Below are 19,069 nucleotides of genomic sequence, written 5' to 3'. Positions count from 1 at the left end.
AATGTCCTGATGCCAGAGCTAAATTTCTTGCAGGAAGAGTTGAGGGCGGACTCTTGGATCACCCTGGTAGATAAGTAGACTTATACAACAGAGGAGGTGGCCATTTTTGGTCTCCGCAATACCCTCTACAAAGGCAGCCAAGGCTCATAACACATTTCCTGTTGGCTGCCTATATTCAACGCACAACTTTAGACTTGTGATGTAGCTTGACGATACTTATGAGAATAGAGAGCTGTCAATTTGATAAGGAGTGAGATCTGCCATCTGAAAGGTGGAACCCTGTGCATAATGTGAGCATTGTCTTGTTAAATGCAATTTTATTTTTAATGGGCCAGTGCCCTAAAATGTCAATGGGTGACTGGTTTACAGATAATTTTAATTTTCTTCTCAGTGGATTTTGTGTTTTCTAACTTCTCTGCAATGAACATGTATTACTTTTGTGTTTAGATAAAATACTTTAAAATTTTAAAGATAAAAACTCATGGAGTTGTGAAATAGGAACATCAGAACTCATCTAGTAAGCATGACTTAAGGTACAGGCACTCTGAAACTAATAAATTTAACAGCACCCTGGGTTGATCATAATATCAATTTTGACTTCTCTTTGAAGAACAGTTGGAGGGGTCCTAAGAAAAGCCCTCTGGCTCTGTTTCTCAAGTCAGAATGCCAAATAGAAAAAGGTGAAATTACACTGTAGTTACAGATTTAACAGGACAAGAGCACTACTATCTCTTCTGCTTTCCCCTTGCCCCTCATTTGTAGATGATCGTGTTTCTACTGGTGGAAGGGCAGGAGATTTTAAACTTTCCTACTACCTTACTTTTAGAGAGGAGACAGGTGCCTATGTTCCATTTGTTCGCTAACCCAGTTGTTCCCTTTCTGTTCTATCCACAGGCAGCTGGCTAAGAGTCTTGGGCAGGCTGGTGAAATTGAGCCTGAAACAGAAGGAATACTAACAGAGTATGGCGTGGATTTCTCTGATTTCTCTTCAGAAGTTCTAGAATGTCTTCCTCAAGGCCTGCCATGGACAATTCCACCAGAGGAGTTCAACAAGAGAAGAGATTTAAGGTAAGCACCTGAAACCCTTTAAGAACGTATTTCTCCCTTTCTGCCTTAACTTTCCTAGGGGATAGGCTTAGATGTTTTCATCTTTCCATGAACATTCAAGTTCAGTTCAGTTGGGAATAAGTGCTTCTTATTTGCACCACAGTTGGCAAATTATGGCCCACAGGCTAAATCTAGCCCACTACCTGTTTATATACAACCCATGAGGTAAGAATGGTTTTTACATTTTTGAATGGTTGGAAAAAATTAAGAATAATATTTTATGAAAATTATGTGAAATTCAGATTTCTGCGACCATAAAGTTGCATTGGAACATGACCATGCTTATTCATTTTCTACGTTGCTTATGCTGTTTTTTGCACTACAACAGCCCAGTTGATTAGTTGCAACCAAGACCATATGACCTGCAAAGCCAAAAATAGTTACTGTCAGCCTTTACAGAAAAAGTTTGCTGACCCCTGTTCTAGACCATTCTAACTTCAAAAGCTACAGCACCCATCTTCTCATTGCTATACGCCATAGGTCTGGTCAAGTAAAGACTGTTATCTAATTAGAAGTGCCTTCCTTTAAATGGGCCTCTTCAGGCATAGAGCAAAGGATTCAAGACTTCTGTACTTGGAGCCTCATTTTAAAGCCTTACTTTTAGGTCTGGAATTTGTTGGAAAGTACTTTTGTGGTATTTTTATAACAACATCTTCTTTGAAGATGTTTCTTCATTGTGGGATGTTAGTTCTTTTCTGATATTTCTCTTCAGAATTTGGTTTCAGTACTGGCATTCATTTTGGATGCCACATGGAGGTATTTAGAACCAAGAAACTTTTCATACAACCCACTGAGGCTGTGGAAGGTTTTTGCTAAGGTCATCCCATGTCAAAGTCTTTACCACCACACTTGCTTGCTTCATACAGCTGAACTTATGACACTTTCAGTTCTGGGTGCCTGTTACCCACCTAGTTTGTGAATATTCCCTCTCTGTACCCTCTTACTATTGTATCTTTTAGTAATTTACTGCCTTTCTCTTTTCTTACTGAGGTGAGGCAAGGAAAAGGAGATGATCATTAGTGCCCTTTCCTACTTGTTAGTATCTCTCATAGAACACATATTACATTTGAAGTCAGTTAACCCATATTGCATTTCTGGATTTTAATAGTAACCCCTCTATCACTGAACCCCTGCTAGCACATGGGTGTGTTATCTCTTCAGGGGCTCCGAGGTCTTTGGCCCATAATGTTAACCTCTCGGAACCTTTGTTTTCTCATACACAAATTGAGGGGTTTGTTTTCTGAGGTCATTTCCTGAATCTAGGAATCTATCAAATGATTTAATGGGAAAAGAATGCTAGAATAAATGGTTGAACCTTATTGTTCAGTAGAATTTAGTATAGCCATGCTGCAGTATCTATCAGCATTTTAAATGTACCTCCTCCTGCACCCCAAACTCTACTCAAAGAAGTGTACAAGAATGTTCATTGCTGTCTTGTCATAAAAGTTAAACATTAGAGACACTGCTAATGACCATCAATAAAGGAATGGTTTAGTAACCTGTGTTATGTCAATATGATAGCATTCCTTGCAGCTCTGCAAAAAGGAGCTATATCCATGTTGACTTTCCTAAAAGAATGGCTATAATACATTATTAAGTAGAAGAAGCAAGTTTCAGAGGAATATGAATATGAGCCTATATTTTGTAAAGTAATACAAAAACTACATAAATGTACACATATTCATATATATGTGTATATATATACACATCAAAGTATATATGCATAGAACAAGACCTGGAAGGAAATAAGCTATTAACAGTGACTACCATGGAGAGTGGATTCAGTGGAGTGGTAAGGCAATAGGGAAGTGAACTTTGACTTTTCATTTTGCATACTGCCATACTATTCAAATTATTATTATTATTTTTAAGACAGGGTCTCACTGTATTGCCCAGGCGGGAGTGCAGTGGTGCAATCATAGTTCATTGCAGCCTTGAATTCTTGGGCTCAAGCAATCCTCTGCCTTAGCTTCCCAGAGTGCTGGGAGTATAACATGCGCCACCACACCTGCCTAATTCTTTTATGTTACTTTTGTAGAGAAGATGGGGTCTTGCTATGTTGAGCAGGCTGGTTTGGAACTCCTGGCCTCAAGAGGTCTTCCTGCCTTGGCCTCCCAAAGTGTTGGGATTACAGGTGTGAGCCACCATACCTGGTCCAAATTTTTTTTAAAGTAATTTGTATAACTTTAAAAAATTATAAATGTGAAAGTCACAAAATAGAAGTATTCCATTTTTTCTAGCCTTTTAGCCTACAGGTAAATAATAAGCATGTTAGTGGTTATGGGGCCCAATATTGCTGTAAATTCCCCTCATGGCTCTGTCTTCCCACTTCTTTGACCTTTATTGCCTTCTGGTTTAGACCATAGAATAAGAGGTCCTTAGTGAGACCCTGTCTCTACAAAAAATAAATAAATAAAATATTAGCCAGGCACAGTGGTGTGTGCCTACTTGGGAGCCTGGGGCAGGAGGATTGTTTGAGCCTGGGAGTTTGAGGCTGCAGTGAGCTATAATCATGCCACTACATTCCAGCCTGGGCAATGGAGCAAGATTGTCTAAGCAGGGGAAAAAAAAGAAAACTTGCTCTGCAGAAAGCCTCTGTTAAAATATATCTTAAATACACACACACACACACACACACACACACACACACACACACACACACACACACACGTGCCCTGTGAAAGGATCCAAAGACAGAAGGAGTTTATAGGGTGCTCTCTGCTATTAATGAAGTAACAAGGATTTTTTAAAAAATTACTTTCGGGCGGGGCGTGGTGGCTCACGCCTATAATCCTAGCACTTTGGGAAGCGGAGGTGGGCAAATCATGAGATTGAGACCATCCTGGCCAACATGGTGAAACCCTGTCTCCACTAAAAATACAAAAATTAGCTGGGCATAGTGGTACGGGCCTGTAGTCCCAGCTTCTTGGGAGGCTGAGGCAGGAGAATCGCTTGAACCCGGGAGGCAGAGGTTGCAGTGAGCCGAGATCGCTCCACTGCACTCCAGCCTGGAGACAGAATGAGACTCCATCTCCATAAAAAAAATAAAAGAAAAATTACTTTGGGCATGGTGCGGGTGCCTGTAATCCCTCCCCAGCCTCCCAAGTAGGCACACTTGGGAGGCCAAGGCAGGGGAACTGCTTGAACCCAGGAGGCGGAGGTTGCAGTGAGCTGAGATTGTGCCACTGCCTAAGCGATAGAGCGATTCTTAGTTTAAAAAAAAAAAAATTACTTCAACCTTAAAATATGTTATCCTTGCCCGTTATCCTCAGGATTATGTTTCTAAAATTCAAATCTGATTTATTTTACTCCTTTGCATTTAAAATTTTTCTAATGTTTCTTAATGCCTAAAGTAGTAATCTCTGAAGTTTAGAAATTATTACTTTAGGCATCAAGAAGTAATATAGTAAATTACCACTAATGCTTGTCTTTATTTTAAAATTATAAATGAATTTACTACATTACTAGTCTATTATGTACATTATAAACTAAAATAGAAAATAAAATGTGAGAAATAAATTTTAAATACTTTCATTTTACTTACAAAAGTATAGAAAACTGTGTAATAGATAATTTTACTTTTGGTGAAGCAATATGATTGAAAATATTCTTTATTTATTAAAATTTTACTTAACAACTAGTAATATGGAAATTCAGAGGTCGATTCTAGTCTGTATATTTTGGTACTTGGTTTTAATGATTATCATAATTGAAAGGGATGGAAAGGATATATGTTTAGAAGATGTGAGCTGTGCTTACAAAATCATAATACTCATTTCTCAGTCCTGTTCACCAATTATATTCCAATTCATTTTGAAATTCGGCTAGTAAATTTCCATCTTTTCTGATGTCAGTTCTTGTTAATTCATTGAAAGATGCTGCATTTTTAGATTAAAAAATATATTTATAATCTCCAGTTACTCATTAGTTGTTATCTTTAAAAACTAGTTAGAAAATTCGGCCAGGCACATTGGCTTACACCTGTAATCCCAGCACTTTGGGAGGCCGAGGTGGATGGATCACCTGAGGTCAGGAGTTGGAGACCAGCCTGGCCCGCATGGTGAAACACCATCTCACTAAAAACACAAAAATTAGCCGGGCATGGTGGCAGGCGCCTGTAATCCCAGCTTCTCAGGAGGCTGAGGCAGGAGAATTACTTGAACCTGGGAGGCAGAGGTTACAGTGAGCTGAGATCGTGCCACTGAACTCCAGCCTGGGTGACAGAGCGAGACTCCATCTCAAAAAAATAAATAAATACAAATGATTCTATTAGGAAGTTTAAGTCTATGGATATGAATGTTTTTGTAGTTTATACACTTACATCATTTTAGGCCCCAAATAATATAACAATGGAAGTATTTCAAAACATCCATTTTAAAAAAATGTTATCTTTAAAATTCGAATATGTTATTTTGTTTTCAAAATGCAATAATTTCTTTTCTTATTGTTAAAATGCCACCTTTACCTTGAAGGGACAGATTAAGCATGTTTAATTTTCCTAAAGTATCTGATATGTTACATACGACTGACAGCCGTTGTTTTGAAATCATAATGTGGCTGGAGTTGAATTCATATTAGACACAGAAGAAATGTCAGTGTTGCCATTTTTCTAGTATTAATGGTATTACTAGGAATATTAGTGGTTTAGTATTACCTTCAATATATGGACCTTTGTAGTAATCTTTTTTAGCCAGTTACCTTTTTTGCAAGGATTAGTTTAACTAAAACTAGACAATATCCATAAATCCATGTATCTGGGCATGAGTAAAGACCCATTAGTTGCAGTTGGCAAAAGCATAGGAACTAAGAGTGCCGCTGTCATTGCCTTTGTGTTCTGGAATGTCAACTTTTTCATCTGTACACCTCACCTACCACCTGACCCACACATCTAGTGAGGGTGCCAGGGTTAATTCATGTAGTTATGTAGTGTCAGTTAATTCCTTATTTTTAACACACATAAAGAGAAGCATAAGTGTGTGGAATGAGCTCCAGTGATGTAGTTGGTTAGCGTGCAGTACTGTACAGCAGTAGGTAAGCATGTTTGGGTATTTGGATCTGATAACCTTTTCCTTTTCTTTGGCTGGTTTTATGATGGATTTATTCAGTTTTATACCAAAATATTTATTGAACACCATCCATGGGCACTGAGGATACAACAGTGAACAAAAATAGATGTATTTGCTGCCCTTGTGGAACTCTCAGTTTTGTGGCAGAAGAACATGAATGAAATTATTAAACAGTAGTCAAACGTAGAATTGTAATGAAGGAGGGGGTGCTTGGTTCAAGTGTTTGTGATCATGTGGTTTCTTCTGCTCTGAGGTCCGCTGCCTTCAAAGAGTTTTTAAAAACAGTATTCATTTTCCTAGGAATGTCAAAAGAAGTAGGATTGAGTCCCAGCACATGCTGAAAAATATGTGCTATATTGAATAAATTAATATATATTTTGTAAACTAATAAAATCAAACTTTTTTCAAACATTTATTTGCACATATTGTTTTATATATATATATATATATATATATGCCAAGTAGTGAGTTAGCCACTGGAAATGCAAAGATAACCAAGGGCCAGCCCCGTTCTTCAGGGAGACAGATTCGTACTCAGATAAATTACAGCAGACAATGGCAAGTGCTGTAAAATAGGTATGAACAGACTGCCAGAGTCATTGGTGCATGAGGTGAGATCTGAGAAATGAGCAAGTTTAGAGGGAACTAGAGTGACTAAAGTTGTCTTCATTTTAGTGATAGTCCATGGCTGCAGAAAGGCAGTGTGTTCCCTTCAGACTCCAAGATCCTTCTGTAACAGGGCTTGCAAGTCCTATGGTTTGGTCACTTGATCCCCTGTCCTGGGTCACCCTGCCTCAGAGCCTGCACTGTTACTCTGGCTCTAGCTACGTAAGAACTTCTACATACCCGTTTAGGTTTGGTATTTGAACAATTATATTTGGAACAGAAAAGTTCCATCAATCTTTAAACCTCATAATCCAATTATGTCAGTAAAATTCCAGTTTTTTGGTCCAATGGAATTGGGGTAATATTTTGCAAACTGAAGTTGAAAGAAATAGTGTTTATTTTGAAAAGAAAAAATGGCTGGTTAGCAATTTTCAAGAAGTTAGGCTTGCGTGAACTCCTAGGGGCGATATAGCCCTCCCGATTGGGGTCACCATTTTTCTGGACCTTCAGCTCTCGTCTCTGGAGAGTGCCTGCTTGCATGGTCTAGACCTGTAGCTGTCTTTAGCAGGGCATCTGATGCTTTAAAAAAGAAAAGCAACGTAAGTGCTGCAGAAATTTGAGGATCAGGAAGATAATATGTCCAAGGAAACTGCTTAAAGGGGGGTTGCACCAGAAGCTGAAGAAACCCAGAAGTTATTTCTGAGACTGGCTCCAGTTATTTCTAATTTCATTCATATTGTTTTGTTTCCTTTGTTGCTAAACTGGAATAGGAAACCAAAGCCTAAAAGCTCAATTAAAGTGGAAAATGAAAACCTAAATATCGGAGGGGGAAAATACCACGCTAAACTGGTTTTATGTTTTCCTGTAGTTAGTATTATTATGGAAGTTTGAATCATGTCACTTTTCAGTAAAACCATGAGTTTCATTGAAGTGGAGGTGGTTTCTATAGCTTTTTACAAGAGAACTTGTGGGTATCTATTTCTTTACTATTCCCTCAATAAAAAGGAAGCCCAGTGACCTCCACCAGACCATTACAAATGTGAAACTTGGCACTTAAAATTGCTTGCTCTAAATTTTCCAATTGCTTTCTCTCTTTTTTTTCCATTTAATGTCGTCCTGCCAACTAGTGATTTTATTATTATAAACAGGACATTGTATTCACTTTTAAGAAGAAATATGAAGCTGGAGGTAAAATTACAAACTGCAGCTTCTCGGCTGCCAAAATAGAAAACAATGAGCTAAAAATACTAAGCACAGAAAGGGGTTGTGGTAAGAAACACTGAAAATCTTCAAGATGGAGCTGTTCCAAATAGACAGAAATTTCCTCTCACTCCAGGTAAAACCAACCTTGAAATAGCAACTTGAAAGGAGAGTCATATAATACTAACCTCTTTCAGGTCAACCCATTTGTGGGAAAGCTTTCAAACATAACTAACATTAAATGACTAATGATCTTGCTGTTTATCAGGAAGTCCAATATGATTAAATTGCCGTTTAGAAAAATGTTCCCCTGGTAAGACAGTGTGGCAGCATTGAAGGAGTGCTAGAAGTTAGTCCTACTTCTCCCCAGGGCCTAGGTAGGTGATTTTAGGCAAATCAGTTAAATCTGGGGAAGTGGAGAGGAGTGAGCAATTTTATCTTTTGTGAAATGGATTTTTGACCAGATTAGGATTTTCAAAGCATGTTGCTAGGTCATGAATAGGTGTCATGCGGAAAAGGATCTGTGGGTAAGTGTTTTGGAAAACAGTGGGTTAATAGATTTCTTAGAGTTTCTTCTCATGGATTCTCGTGGAACTAGTATTCCTTAGAATACATTTTGCAACTTTCTGAACTAGGTATTTCAAACCCCTCTAGCTGTAACAGTGCATGACTTTGTATTTGAAATGTCTTTTCTGAGTTATTTAGCGCTATCTCATTCTTGGATTTGAAAGAAAATGGTATCCCATCAGTGACTGTCTGCCGCATTTATCTAGCAAATAAATATCAACTGTGCCCCACCATGGGCCACCCGGGAAAGATGATTACACAGGAAATTCAAGGGTTGTGCTTTAAATCTCAGTTCTTTGATTGCCACAGGAACCCCTTCTTTCCTTAGCTGGAGGGAAGCAAGATTAAATTGTTTGGCATCACATGGGGAAGCTGTCATTGTCAGCTGAAACGACTGGCAGTAGTATTCCTTTCATGTAAATCCCAACTCACTGTGAATACAAGAAATGCATAGATAGTAACAAGGATTAATGGGCCCTAAAGTAGATACACAACTGGACATTCTTAATTGTAAGTATTTAGTACTTTGTCAGCCCATAAAATTCATGTTGATAAATAGCAGTACTCTCAGAAAAGACAAATACTCAAAGATCAATAGATTTTTTGTCTGAACAGGTGGAAAAATGCTTACTGGCAAAAGACAATGTTTGAATTTATTCCCTAGAAATATTTTATAGCACTGTAGAAATATAAGTCATGGGCCAGATAATTTCTACATCTTCTAAATAAAATCTGTTTGGAAATTAATGATATTTTAAAATTTCATTTTGTGGTACAGATGGCCTAAGATTTGGAATAAACTGGAGTATAGAGATAACTAAATGTCAGAGTGACAAAGTCTGTTTTTTATATTGAGATATTCAAGTACCACAAAATTAATCCTTTTAAATTCAGTGGTTTCTTGTATATTGGTAGACTTGTTCAACCATCACCACTATCTAATTCCAGAACATTTTTATCACCCCCAAAATAAATTCCATTAGCAGTTACTCCTCATTCCCTCTCTACCCCCGCTTCTCACAACTGCTCATCTGTTTTCAATCTCTGTGGATTTCCCTATTCTGAACATTTCATATAAATGGAGTCATACAGTAAGTTGCCTTCGGTAGCTGCCTTCTTTTACTTGACGTAATGTTTTGGGTTTTTTTGTTTGTTTGTTTGTTTGTTTTTGAGATGGAATCTCGCTCTGTCACTCCCAGGCTGGAGTGCAATGGCGCGATCTCGGCTCACTGCAACCTCCTCTCAGGTTCAAGCGATTCTCCTGCCTCAGCCTCCCAAGTAGCTGGGACTACAGGCACCCACCACCACGCCTGGCTAATTTTTGTATTTTTAGTAGAGACAAGGTTTCACCATATTGGCCAGGCTGGTCTCAAACTCCTGACCTTGTGATCCGCCTGCCTTGGCCTCCCAAAGTGCTGGGATTACAGGTGTGAGCCACCACACCTGGCCTACATAATGTTTTCAAGGTTCATCCATGTCGTTACATATATCAGAAGGTAATTCCACTTTGTAGCTGAATAATATTCTATTGTATGGATATTTCACATTTTGTTTATTCATTAGTTGATGGACATTTGGGTTGATTCCCCAGCTTGACTATTATGAATAATACTGCTATTAATATTTGTGTACAGGTTTTGGTGTGGACATTCAGTTATCTTGGGTATATATCTGGGTATATACCTAGGAGTGAAATTACTGGGTCATATGGTCAGTCTACTTTCAGAGTAATTGTGAAAGTATTTTTCAAAGTAGCTGTACCATTTGCATTCCCTGTGGCAATGTATGGGGGGGGTCTCAGTTGCTCCATATCCTAACACTTGTTATCTGTATTTGTGATTATAGCCATCATTGTAGGTGTGGGGTAGTGTCTCATTATGGTTTTGATTTGCATTTCTGTCATGACTAATGAGACTGAACGTATTTTGATGTGCTTATTGGTCATTTGTATATTTTCTTTGAAGAATTATCTACTCAGATAGTATCTATTCAGATCCTTTGCCTTTTAAAAAATTGGGTTACCTTTCTATTGTTGAGTTATAAGAGTAGTTTCTATATTCCAAACACTGATCATTTATCAGATTTATGATTTGCAAATATTTTCTCCTACTTGTGGGCTGGCTATCTTTCACTCTCTTGATGGTGTTCTTAGAAGCACAAAGTTTCAAAATTTGATGAAGGCCAGTTGAGTCTGTTTTTTTCTTTGGTTGCTTGTGTTTTTCGTGTCATATCTAAAAAACCATTGGCAAAGATCACAGATTTAGACATATGTTTTCTTTTTGTTTGTTTGTTTTGAGATGGCATCTCACTCTGTCACCCAGGCTGGAGTGCAGTAGCGCGAGCTGGGCTGCAACCTCTGCCTCCTGGGTTCAAGCAATTCTCCTGCCTCAGCCTCCCAAGTAGCTGGCGTTGCAGGCACCCGTCACCACGCCCTGATAATTTTTTTGTGTTTTTATAGAGATGGGTTTTTGCCACGTTGGGCAGGCTAGTCTCCAACTCCTGACCTCAAGTGATCCACCAGCCTCAGCCTTCCAAAGTGCTGGGATTATAGGCGTGAGCCACCGTGCCTGGCCAACATAAGTTTTCCTCTATCAGCTTTATACTGTTAGTTGTTATATTTATGATCTATTTTTAATGTTTGTAAATGGTGTAAGGTACGGGTCAAATTTCATTTTTTTTTGTTTGTGGATAACCAGTTGTTTCAGCACCATAAGAAAAACTTGTTGACAAGATGATTCTTTCTTCATGAAATTTATTTGACCATAAATGTATTGGTTTATTTCTGGACTCTCAATTCTGTTCCGTTGATCTATATATCTGTCTTTATGCCAGTGCCACACTGTCTAAATTATTGTAACTTTGTAGTAAGTTTTGAAATTGAGAAGTGTGATTCTTCCAACTTTGCTTTTTTTTTTTCTTTCAGATTTTTCCACTATTCTGGGTTCATTGCATTGCTACACAAGTTTTAGGATCAGCTTGTCAGTTTCAGGAGGCACTCGGGATTTTCATAAGAATTGCTCTGAGTCTGTAGATCAGTTTGGGGAGCATTTCCATTTTAACACTGTTAAGTCTTCCAACCTATGAACATGGGATGTCTTTCCATTAATTAGATCTTTAATTTCTTTCAATGATGTTTTGTAGTTTTCAGTATAGAAGGCTTCTTTGTTAAATTTAATTCTATGTATTTTTTCTTTTTGATGCTGTTGTAAATGAAATTGTTTTCTTAATTTCATTTCCAAATTATTTAATTGCTAATGTTTAGAAATACATTTTATATTTATGTATAGATCTAGTATCCTACAACCTCACAAAAATCATTTGTTGGCCGGGCATGGTGGCTCATGCCTGTAATCTCAGCACTCTGGGAAGCCAAGGCTGGTGGATCAGTTGAGATCAGGAGTTTGAGACCAGCCTGGCTAACATAGTGAAATACTGCCTCTACTAAAAATACACAAATTAGCCAGGCTTGGTGGCGGGCGCCTGTAATTCCAGTTACTTGGGAGGCTGAGGCAGAAGAATTCCTTGAACCTGGGAGGCAGAGGCAGCAGTGAGCAGAGATTGCACCACTGCACTCCAGTCTGGGTAACAGAGTGAGACTCTGCCAAAAAAAAAAAAAAAAAAAAAAAAAATTGTTAGCTCTGTCTTTCATCGATACCATGGAATTTCCTGTATTTAGAAGTTCATGTCATCTGCAAATAGGGAAGTTTTACCTCTTCCTTTCTAAGTTAGATGCTTTTTATTTCCTTTTCTTATGCAGTTACTCAAGCTAGGACCTTCCATACAGTGTTGAATAGAATTAATGGGAGTGTGCCTCTCTTGTTCTGATCTTGAGGAGGGAAAGCATTCAGTCATTCAGTTTTTTTGTTTGTTTGTTTGTTTGCTTTTTGGTTTTGAGACAGGGTCTTGCTCTCTTGCCCAAGCTGGAGTGCAGTGGTACAATCACGGCTCACTACAATTCCAGGCTCAAGTGATCCTCCTAGCTCAGCCTCCTAAGTAGCTGGGATGACAGGGTGTGCCACCACACCCAACTAATTTTTGTGTTTTTTGTGGAGATGGGGTTTTGCCACGTTACCTGGGCTGGTCTTGAACTCTTGGGCTCAAGTGATCTGCCTGCCTCAGCCTCCCAAAGTGCTGGGATTACACGTACGAGCCAAGAACTCAGCCTAGTCTTTCAATATTAATTGTAATGTAAGCTTTGGAGGTTTTGTAGATGCTCTCTATCAGTTGAAAGCTTTTCCTTCTAGTCCTAATTTATTGAGTGGTTTTCTCATGGAAGAGTGTTGGATTTTGTCAAATGGTTTTTCTGTCTGTTGAGATAATCCTGTGATTTTTGTTCTTTATTATTTTATTTCATTGATTGGCTTTATTATTCTATTTCATCTATTTCATGTTTAGCCACCGCATTCCTGGGATAAATTCCACCCTTGTCATGGTGTATAATGCTTTTTATATTGCTAGATTTGGTTTACTGGATTCCTTTTAGGATTTTGCTTCTGTATTTTAAGAGATTTCAGTCTTTAGTTTTCTTGTGATAACTTTGGTTTTATATGAGGATAACACTGGCCTCATAGAATGAATTTTGGAAGAGTTTGTGAAGAATTGGGGATTTTTTTTTCTTTTTTTCTTCTAGCTTTTATTTTAGGTTCAGAGCGTAAATGTACAGGTTTATTATATGAGTAAATTGCATGTCTCTATAGTTTGGTGTACAAATGATTTTGTCACCCATGTAATGAGCATAGTACCCAATAAGAGGTAGTTTTTTGATCTTTATTCTCCTCCCACTCTAGAACTCATCAGTAAAGCATCTGGCCCTGTGCTTTTGTGTGTGTGGGGGTGGGGTTGTTTATTCGATATCTTTTTTTCTTACAGATCTGTTGAACTTTTCCATTTTTATTTTAAGTTCTTTGCAGTTTATCTTCCTAGAATTTTTTTTTTTTTTTTTGAGACAGAGTTTCACTCTTGTCCAAACTGGAGTGCAATGGTGTGGTTTCGGCTTACTGCAACCTCTGCCTCCTGGGTTCAAGCAATTCTCCTGCCTCAGCCTCCCAAGTAGCTGGAATTACAGGTGCGCACCACCACACCTGGCTAATTTTTTGTATTCTTCATAGAGACAGTGTTTCATCATGTTGGCCAGGCTAGTCTTGAACTCCTGACCTCAACTGATTCTCCCACCTTGGCCTCCCAAAGTGCTGGGATTACAGGCGTGAGCCATCGCACCCGGCTTCTTCCTAGAAATTTGTCTTTTGCATCTTGGTTATCTAATTTCTTGGCATACCATTGTTATTAGTATTCCCTTATAATCCTTATTGTTTCTGTAAGATTGGTAGTAATATTCGCTGTTTCATTTGTTAGTTTAGTAATTTGAATTGCTCTCTCTCTCTCTGTCTGGTTTTGGTTAGCTTAACTCAGGGTTTGTCAGTTTTGTTGATCTTTTCACATAGCCAACTTTTAGTTTTATTCTTCTCTTATTTTTTTAATTCTCTTTTTCATTTATTTCTACACTAATCTTTATTATTTTCTTTTTTCTGCTTGCTTAGGTTTAGTTTGTTATTCTTTGGTTAGTTTCTTAAGGTGGAAGTTTATATTATTGAGTTCAGATCTTTCTATGTTTTGTTTTTGTTTTTTTTCTTGAGATGGGGGTCTCACTCTGTCTCCCACGCTGGAGTGCAGTTGTGCAATCTTTGCTCACTACAACCTCCACCTTCCAGGCTCAAGTAATCCTCTTGCCTCAGCCTCCCAAGTACCTGGGACCACAGGCATGTGCTACCATGCCCGGCTATTTTTTTTTTTTTTTCTTTTTGAGTCAGCATCTCACTCTGTCACTCATGCTGGAGTGCAGTGGTGCGATCTCAGCTCATTGCAGCCTCCACCTCCTTTGTTCAAGTGATTCTCCTGCCTCAACCTCCTCAGTAGCTGGGATACAGGCATGCATCACCACGCCCAGCTAATTTTTGTTTAGTTGTTTGTTTGTTTTTAGTAATGATAGGGTTTCACCATCTTGGCCAGGCTGGTCTCAAGCTCCTGACCTCATGTGATCCGCCTGCCTTGGCCTCCCCAAGTGCTAGGATTACAGGCGTGATCCATCATGCCTGGCTGCCTGGCTAATTTTTGTATTTTTTTGTAGAGATGAGGTGTCTCATGTCACCTAGGCTGGTCTTGAGCTCCTGGATTATAGGCATGAGCCATTGTACCTGGCTCTATTTTTTTTATAAAGGCATTTACAGCTATAAACCTCCCTCCCTACTTCCCTGATTGCTTTAGCGGCATCCTATAAATTTTGATAGGTTGTATTTTATTTTCATTTATATCTAAGTATTTTAAAATTTCCTTTGAGATTTCTTCTTTGACCTATTTTTTATTTAGGAGTAGATTGTTTAATTTCTACATACTTGTGAATTTCTCTAATTTCTTTATGCTGTTAATTTCTAATTCCATTCTATTTTGGTCAGAGAATTTACTTTGTGTTTTAGTCCTTGTATATTTATTGAAGCTTGTTATATGGTGTGCAGAATGTTCCATATCCACTTTAGAAGAATATGTATTCTGCTATTGTTGGATGGAGTGTTCTGTAGATATCTGTTAGGTCTAATTGATTTATAGTTTTGTTTAAGCTTTCTATTTTCTTGTTTATCTTTTGTTTAATTTTTCTCTGTTACTGGATATTGTGTATTGATGTATAAAAGTTGAATTCTTCATTTTTCCCTTAAGTTCTGCCATTTTTTACTTTGTATATTTTGTGGCTTTGTTGTTAGGTGCATGTATGTTTATAATTATTTCATTTTCTAGATGAACTGACCCTATTATTGTTATAAAATGTTATCTTTTGTCTTTAGTAACACTATTTGCCTTGAATTCTATTTTGTCTGCTATTAGTTTGACTACTCCTGCTCTCTTTTGTTACTGTTTGCATGACACATGCACAAGCATACACACACATTCACACACACACATATAATTAAATACTATTAAATAATAATATAATGTGGCAACTCTGGAAATCATCTTAGCTCCCTTCATCTCCAAGGTTTGCTGTTATTGCTGTTTGTTCTTTCTGCTGTTCATTTTCTGACATTTTTGAACTAAGTGTTACTAAACTAAGAAGATAAACAAGAAAATAGAAAGCTTGAACAAAGTAGTCCCAGCTACTCAGGAGGCTAAAGCAGGAGAATTGCTTGAACCTGGGAGGCGGAGGTTGCAGTGAGCCAAGATCACGCCACTGCACTCCAGTCTGGGCAACAGAGCGAGTCTATGCTGTGATCTGAATGTTTGTGTTCCCTCTAGGCTCATAGGTTGAAACTCTAACCCCCAAATTATAGTTTAGGAAGGCAATTAAGTCAAGGGTAGAGCCCTCATGAATGGGATTAGTGCCCTTATAAAAAGAAGCACAAGAAAGAAACCTCACCCCTTTCACCATGTGAGGACACAGTAAAAAGGTGCCATTCATGAGGAAGTGGGCCTTCATCAGATATTGAGTCTGCTAGTATCTTGATCTTCGACTTTCCACTTTCCAAAACTGTGAGAAATAAATGTTGCAAGCTACCCAATTTATGGTATTTTGTTATAGCAATTCAAACAAAGACAGTTTATATTCCTTGTTATTTGAAGCTACTGAAATCTCTGCTTGGCTAGCTTAGTGGTCAGCTAATGAATAAACAGAGATTTCCTTAAATATTTGAAAACAGTAAGTCTCTTAGCGTTTGTTGAGAGGTTCTGTGTAGACTCATACCTTTAATGCTTAGGCATGCACTTTACAACTCTGCTATAACCTTCACTTCCTGCCATTGTAGAGCTTCAGGGTCAGCCAGAAGTAAGAGCCTAAGACTCTTCTTAACTCTTTCTTGGGCATGTGTACAGCCCTATGTGTGAGTGTGACCATCTTGATCCCCAGGAATGTGTCAGACCTTTTCACAGCCCTTTATAGATGCCTCATTCTCCAGCTTTTCCTTTTAATGTTTTTGGTCAGCTCTTGTTGACCAGTACTTTAGCTCACTGTTATCACAATCTCAGACAGCTCTGCCATGTTAAATAAATACTGCTGAATGTTTTTGATGAACACCCCTGGGGCTATAAGGCTGTTTGCAGTGAACAGGGTTTAATGAAAGTCAAATTAAGCAAACCCTGTAAACGGCGGTTTTCGGGAAACTGCTGGATAGGTCAAATAATGACATTTCTTCTGTGATGCTGTTTTTAGGGTGCTCTAAACCATTCTGGCCACTCCAGTGACTGTTCGGCCTCTGGTTTTCACCACGATTACAATTCTGTTGATTTTAAGACTACTGTAGAGCTGGAGAGAGGGATGTGGGAATACGGAAGGTAAAACTTTACAAAGTTCACTGTCCTTGTGGATATTTATCCATTTTTCTTGAGTAATTGCACCTCAGATTGTTAAAAGCCTGTGGCTAATTTCCAGAGTTACGCAAAATTTGATTTTGACAATTTTGCCCAGTGTTGTTGCTACTTATATGAAGTAGTAGCTTTTCAGAAGAGGTCTCTACTTTGCCAGTCCCACTGATGCGACTCTCAAGTCTTTTCACTTTTATTGCCTGAGTTGGAGATGAAAGAAGAAAAAGCTACAAGCTTTCCTGGGAAAATAACAGAGTGAAAGGAAGATAGAATTTGAAAATAAGGTCGGGTGTGTGGCTCACACCTGTAATCCCAATACTTTGGGAGGTCCAGTACTTTGGGTGGATTGAGTCCAGGAGTTCCAGACTAGCCTGGACAACGCAGCAAAACCCTATCTCTACAAAAAGTACAAAAATTAGCTGGGCGTGGTGGCACATTCCTGTAGTCCCACTACTAGGGAGGCTGAGGTGAGATGATCACTAGGGCCCAGGAGGTTGAGGGCGCAGTGAGCTGTGATCGTGCCACTGCACCTCAGCCTGGGTAACAGAGCAAGGCACTATCTCAAAAAAAGAAAAAGAAAAGAAGCATAGAGTAGTCAGTAATTGTGTGGGCAAATTATTCCTAAGATTAGTAGTGCTGGGTAGCCTGACATTCATATTAGGGCAGGTCAAAAATGAAATGGTCAACTCTGTTGATAATAGGAAAAGAGGAAAATAAATTTCTTAGCTTCCTATACAATATCCTGTTCTGCTTTCAGCCTTTCATCTTTCCCCAGTCTTAACTCTGTCATAGTTCTCTGTCTTACCTATGCCTTGCATTGTACTTCATCCATTTTCCAGGGCCCATCTTAAACGCTGTGAATCTTTTGTCTTCTCACTCTAGAAGAATTAGCCTTGCCCTTCTCTCTTCTCCCTTGGCAGTCTGCTCACTTGCCATAATGTCCCTAATTTACTTACATATGACTCTGTCTCTCTGAGGGGTAGCAAAGTTCTCATCAAGAGCAAGGACTGGGTGTTACTTTTCGTTTTCTAGGTGCTAACTCAGTACATGGATCCAGACCCAAATAAAGTGATCATGGAATATTCACCAAGATAGACCATATCTTGAGTCATAAAACAAACTTCAGCTCATGTGAAAATGAAGTCTTATAGGTTATGTTTTCTGACCATATGGAACTACAAACTATAAATCCATAACAGGACAATAGTAAAATATCTAGACACTTGGAAATTAAACAACACACTTATAAATAATTCACTGGTCAAAGAGGAAATCTCAAAGGAAATTTTTTTTAAAAAGTGTAGAACTGAATGAAAATGAAAGCACTACATATTAAAATGTGTGAGATGTAGCTAAAGCAGTACCGAGGAAAATTCATAGCTCCAAGTGCTTACATTAAAAAGAAAAAAGATCTCAGCAGTGAGCTATGTTTTTACCTTAGGAAGAAAGAAGAGCAAGGCCGGGCATGGTGGCTTATGCTTGTAATCTCGGCACTTTGGGAGGCCTAAGTGGGTGGATCACTTGAGGCCAGGAGTTAGAGACCAGCCTGACCAACATGATGAAACCCTGTCTCTACTGAAAAATAAATCCAAAATTAACCGAATATGGATGGCTCGTGCCAGTAGTCCCAGCTAGTTAGGAGGCTAAAGCAGGAGAATTGCTTGAACCTGGGTGGCAGAGGTTGCAGTGAGCCAAGATCGCGCCACTACACTCCAGTTTGGGCAACAGAGCGAGACTTCGTCTCATCAAAAAAAAAAAAAAAAAAAAAAAAAAAAAAAGGCAAGATAAGCCCAAAGTAAGCAGGAAGGAAGCAAATATAAAGATAAGCACTTAAGTCAATAAAATTGGAAATTGGGAAACAGTAGAGAAAAATCAGTGAAACAAAAAGGTGGTTCTTTTTTTAAAAACTTTAACTTAATTTTTAAAAGAGACAGGCTCTCACTATGTTGCCCAGGCTGGTCTTGAACTCCTGGGCTCAAGCAGTCCACCTGCCTCAGCCTCCCAAAGTGCTGGAATTACAGACGTGAGCCACCATTCCTGGCCAAAAGCTTGTTCTTGAAAAAAAATTAATAAAACTGATAAGCCTTTAGCAAGATAGATGGATACACGGAAGACACATCACATTAGAAGTGATATAGGGGCCGGGCGCGGTGGCTCAAGCCTGTAATGCCAGCACTTTG

At 38.6% G+C, this 19,069-nt stretch overlaps 1 protein-coding gene across 1 annotated transcript in view; it reads left to right on the top strand.

Moving 5' to 3' along the window:
- Positions 1-19,069, top strand: part of DIS3L2 (DIS3 like 3'-5' exoribonuclease 2) — a 390,397-nt gene that overhangs the window by 210,984 nt on the left and 160,344 nt on the right. Inside the window, exon 9 of the mRNA XM_017886189.1 lies at positions 895-1,068. Within this exon, the coding sequence (XP_017741678.1) occupies positions 895-1,068 (174 nt within the window). The remainder of the gene's footprint in view (positions 1-894; positions 1,069-19,069) is intronic.

The sequence above is a fragment of the Rhinopithecus bieti genome, unplaced genomic scaffold (genome assembly GCF_001698545.2).
Source record: "Rhinopithecus bieti isolate Rb0 unplaced genomic scaffold, ASM169854v2 scaffold_13704, whole genome shotgun sequence".
In the NCBI taxonomy this organism is placed as follows: Eukaryota; Metazoa; Chordata; class Mammalia; order Primates; family Cercopithecidae; genus Rhinopithecus; species Rhinopithecus bieti.
This window is presented reverse-complemented; position numbering and strand designations above follow the sequence as displayed.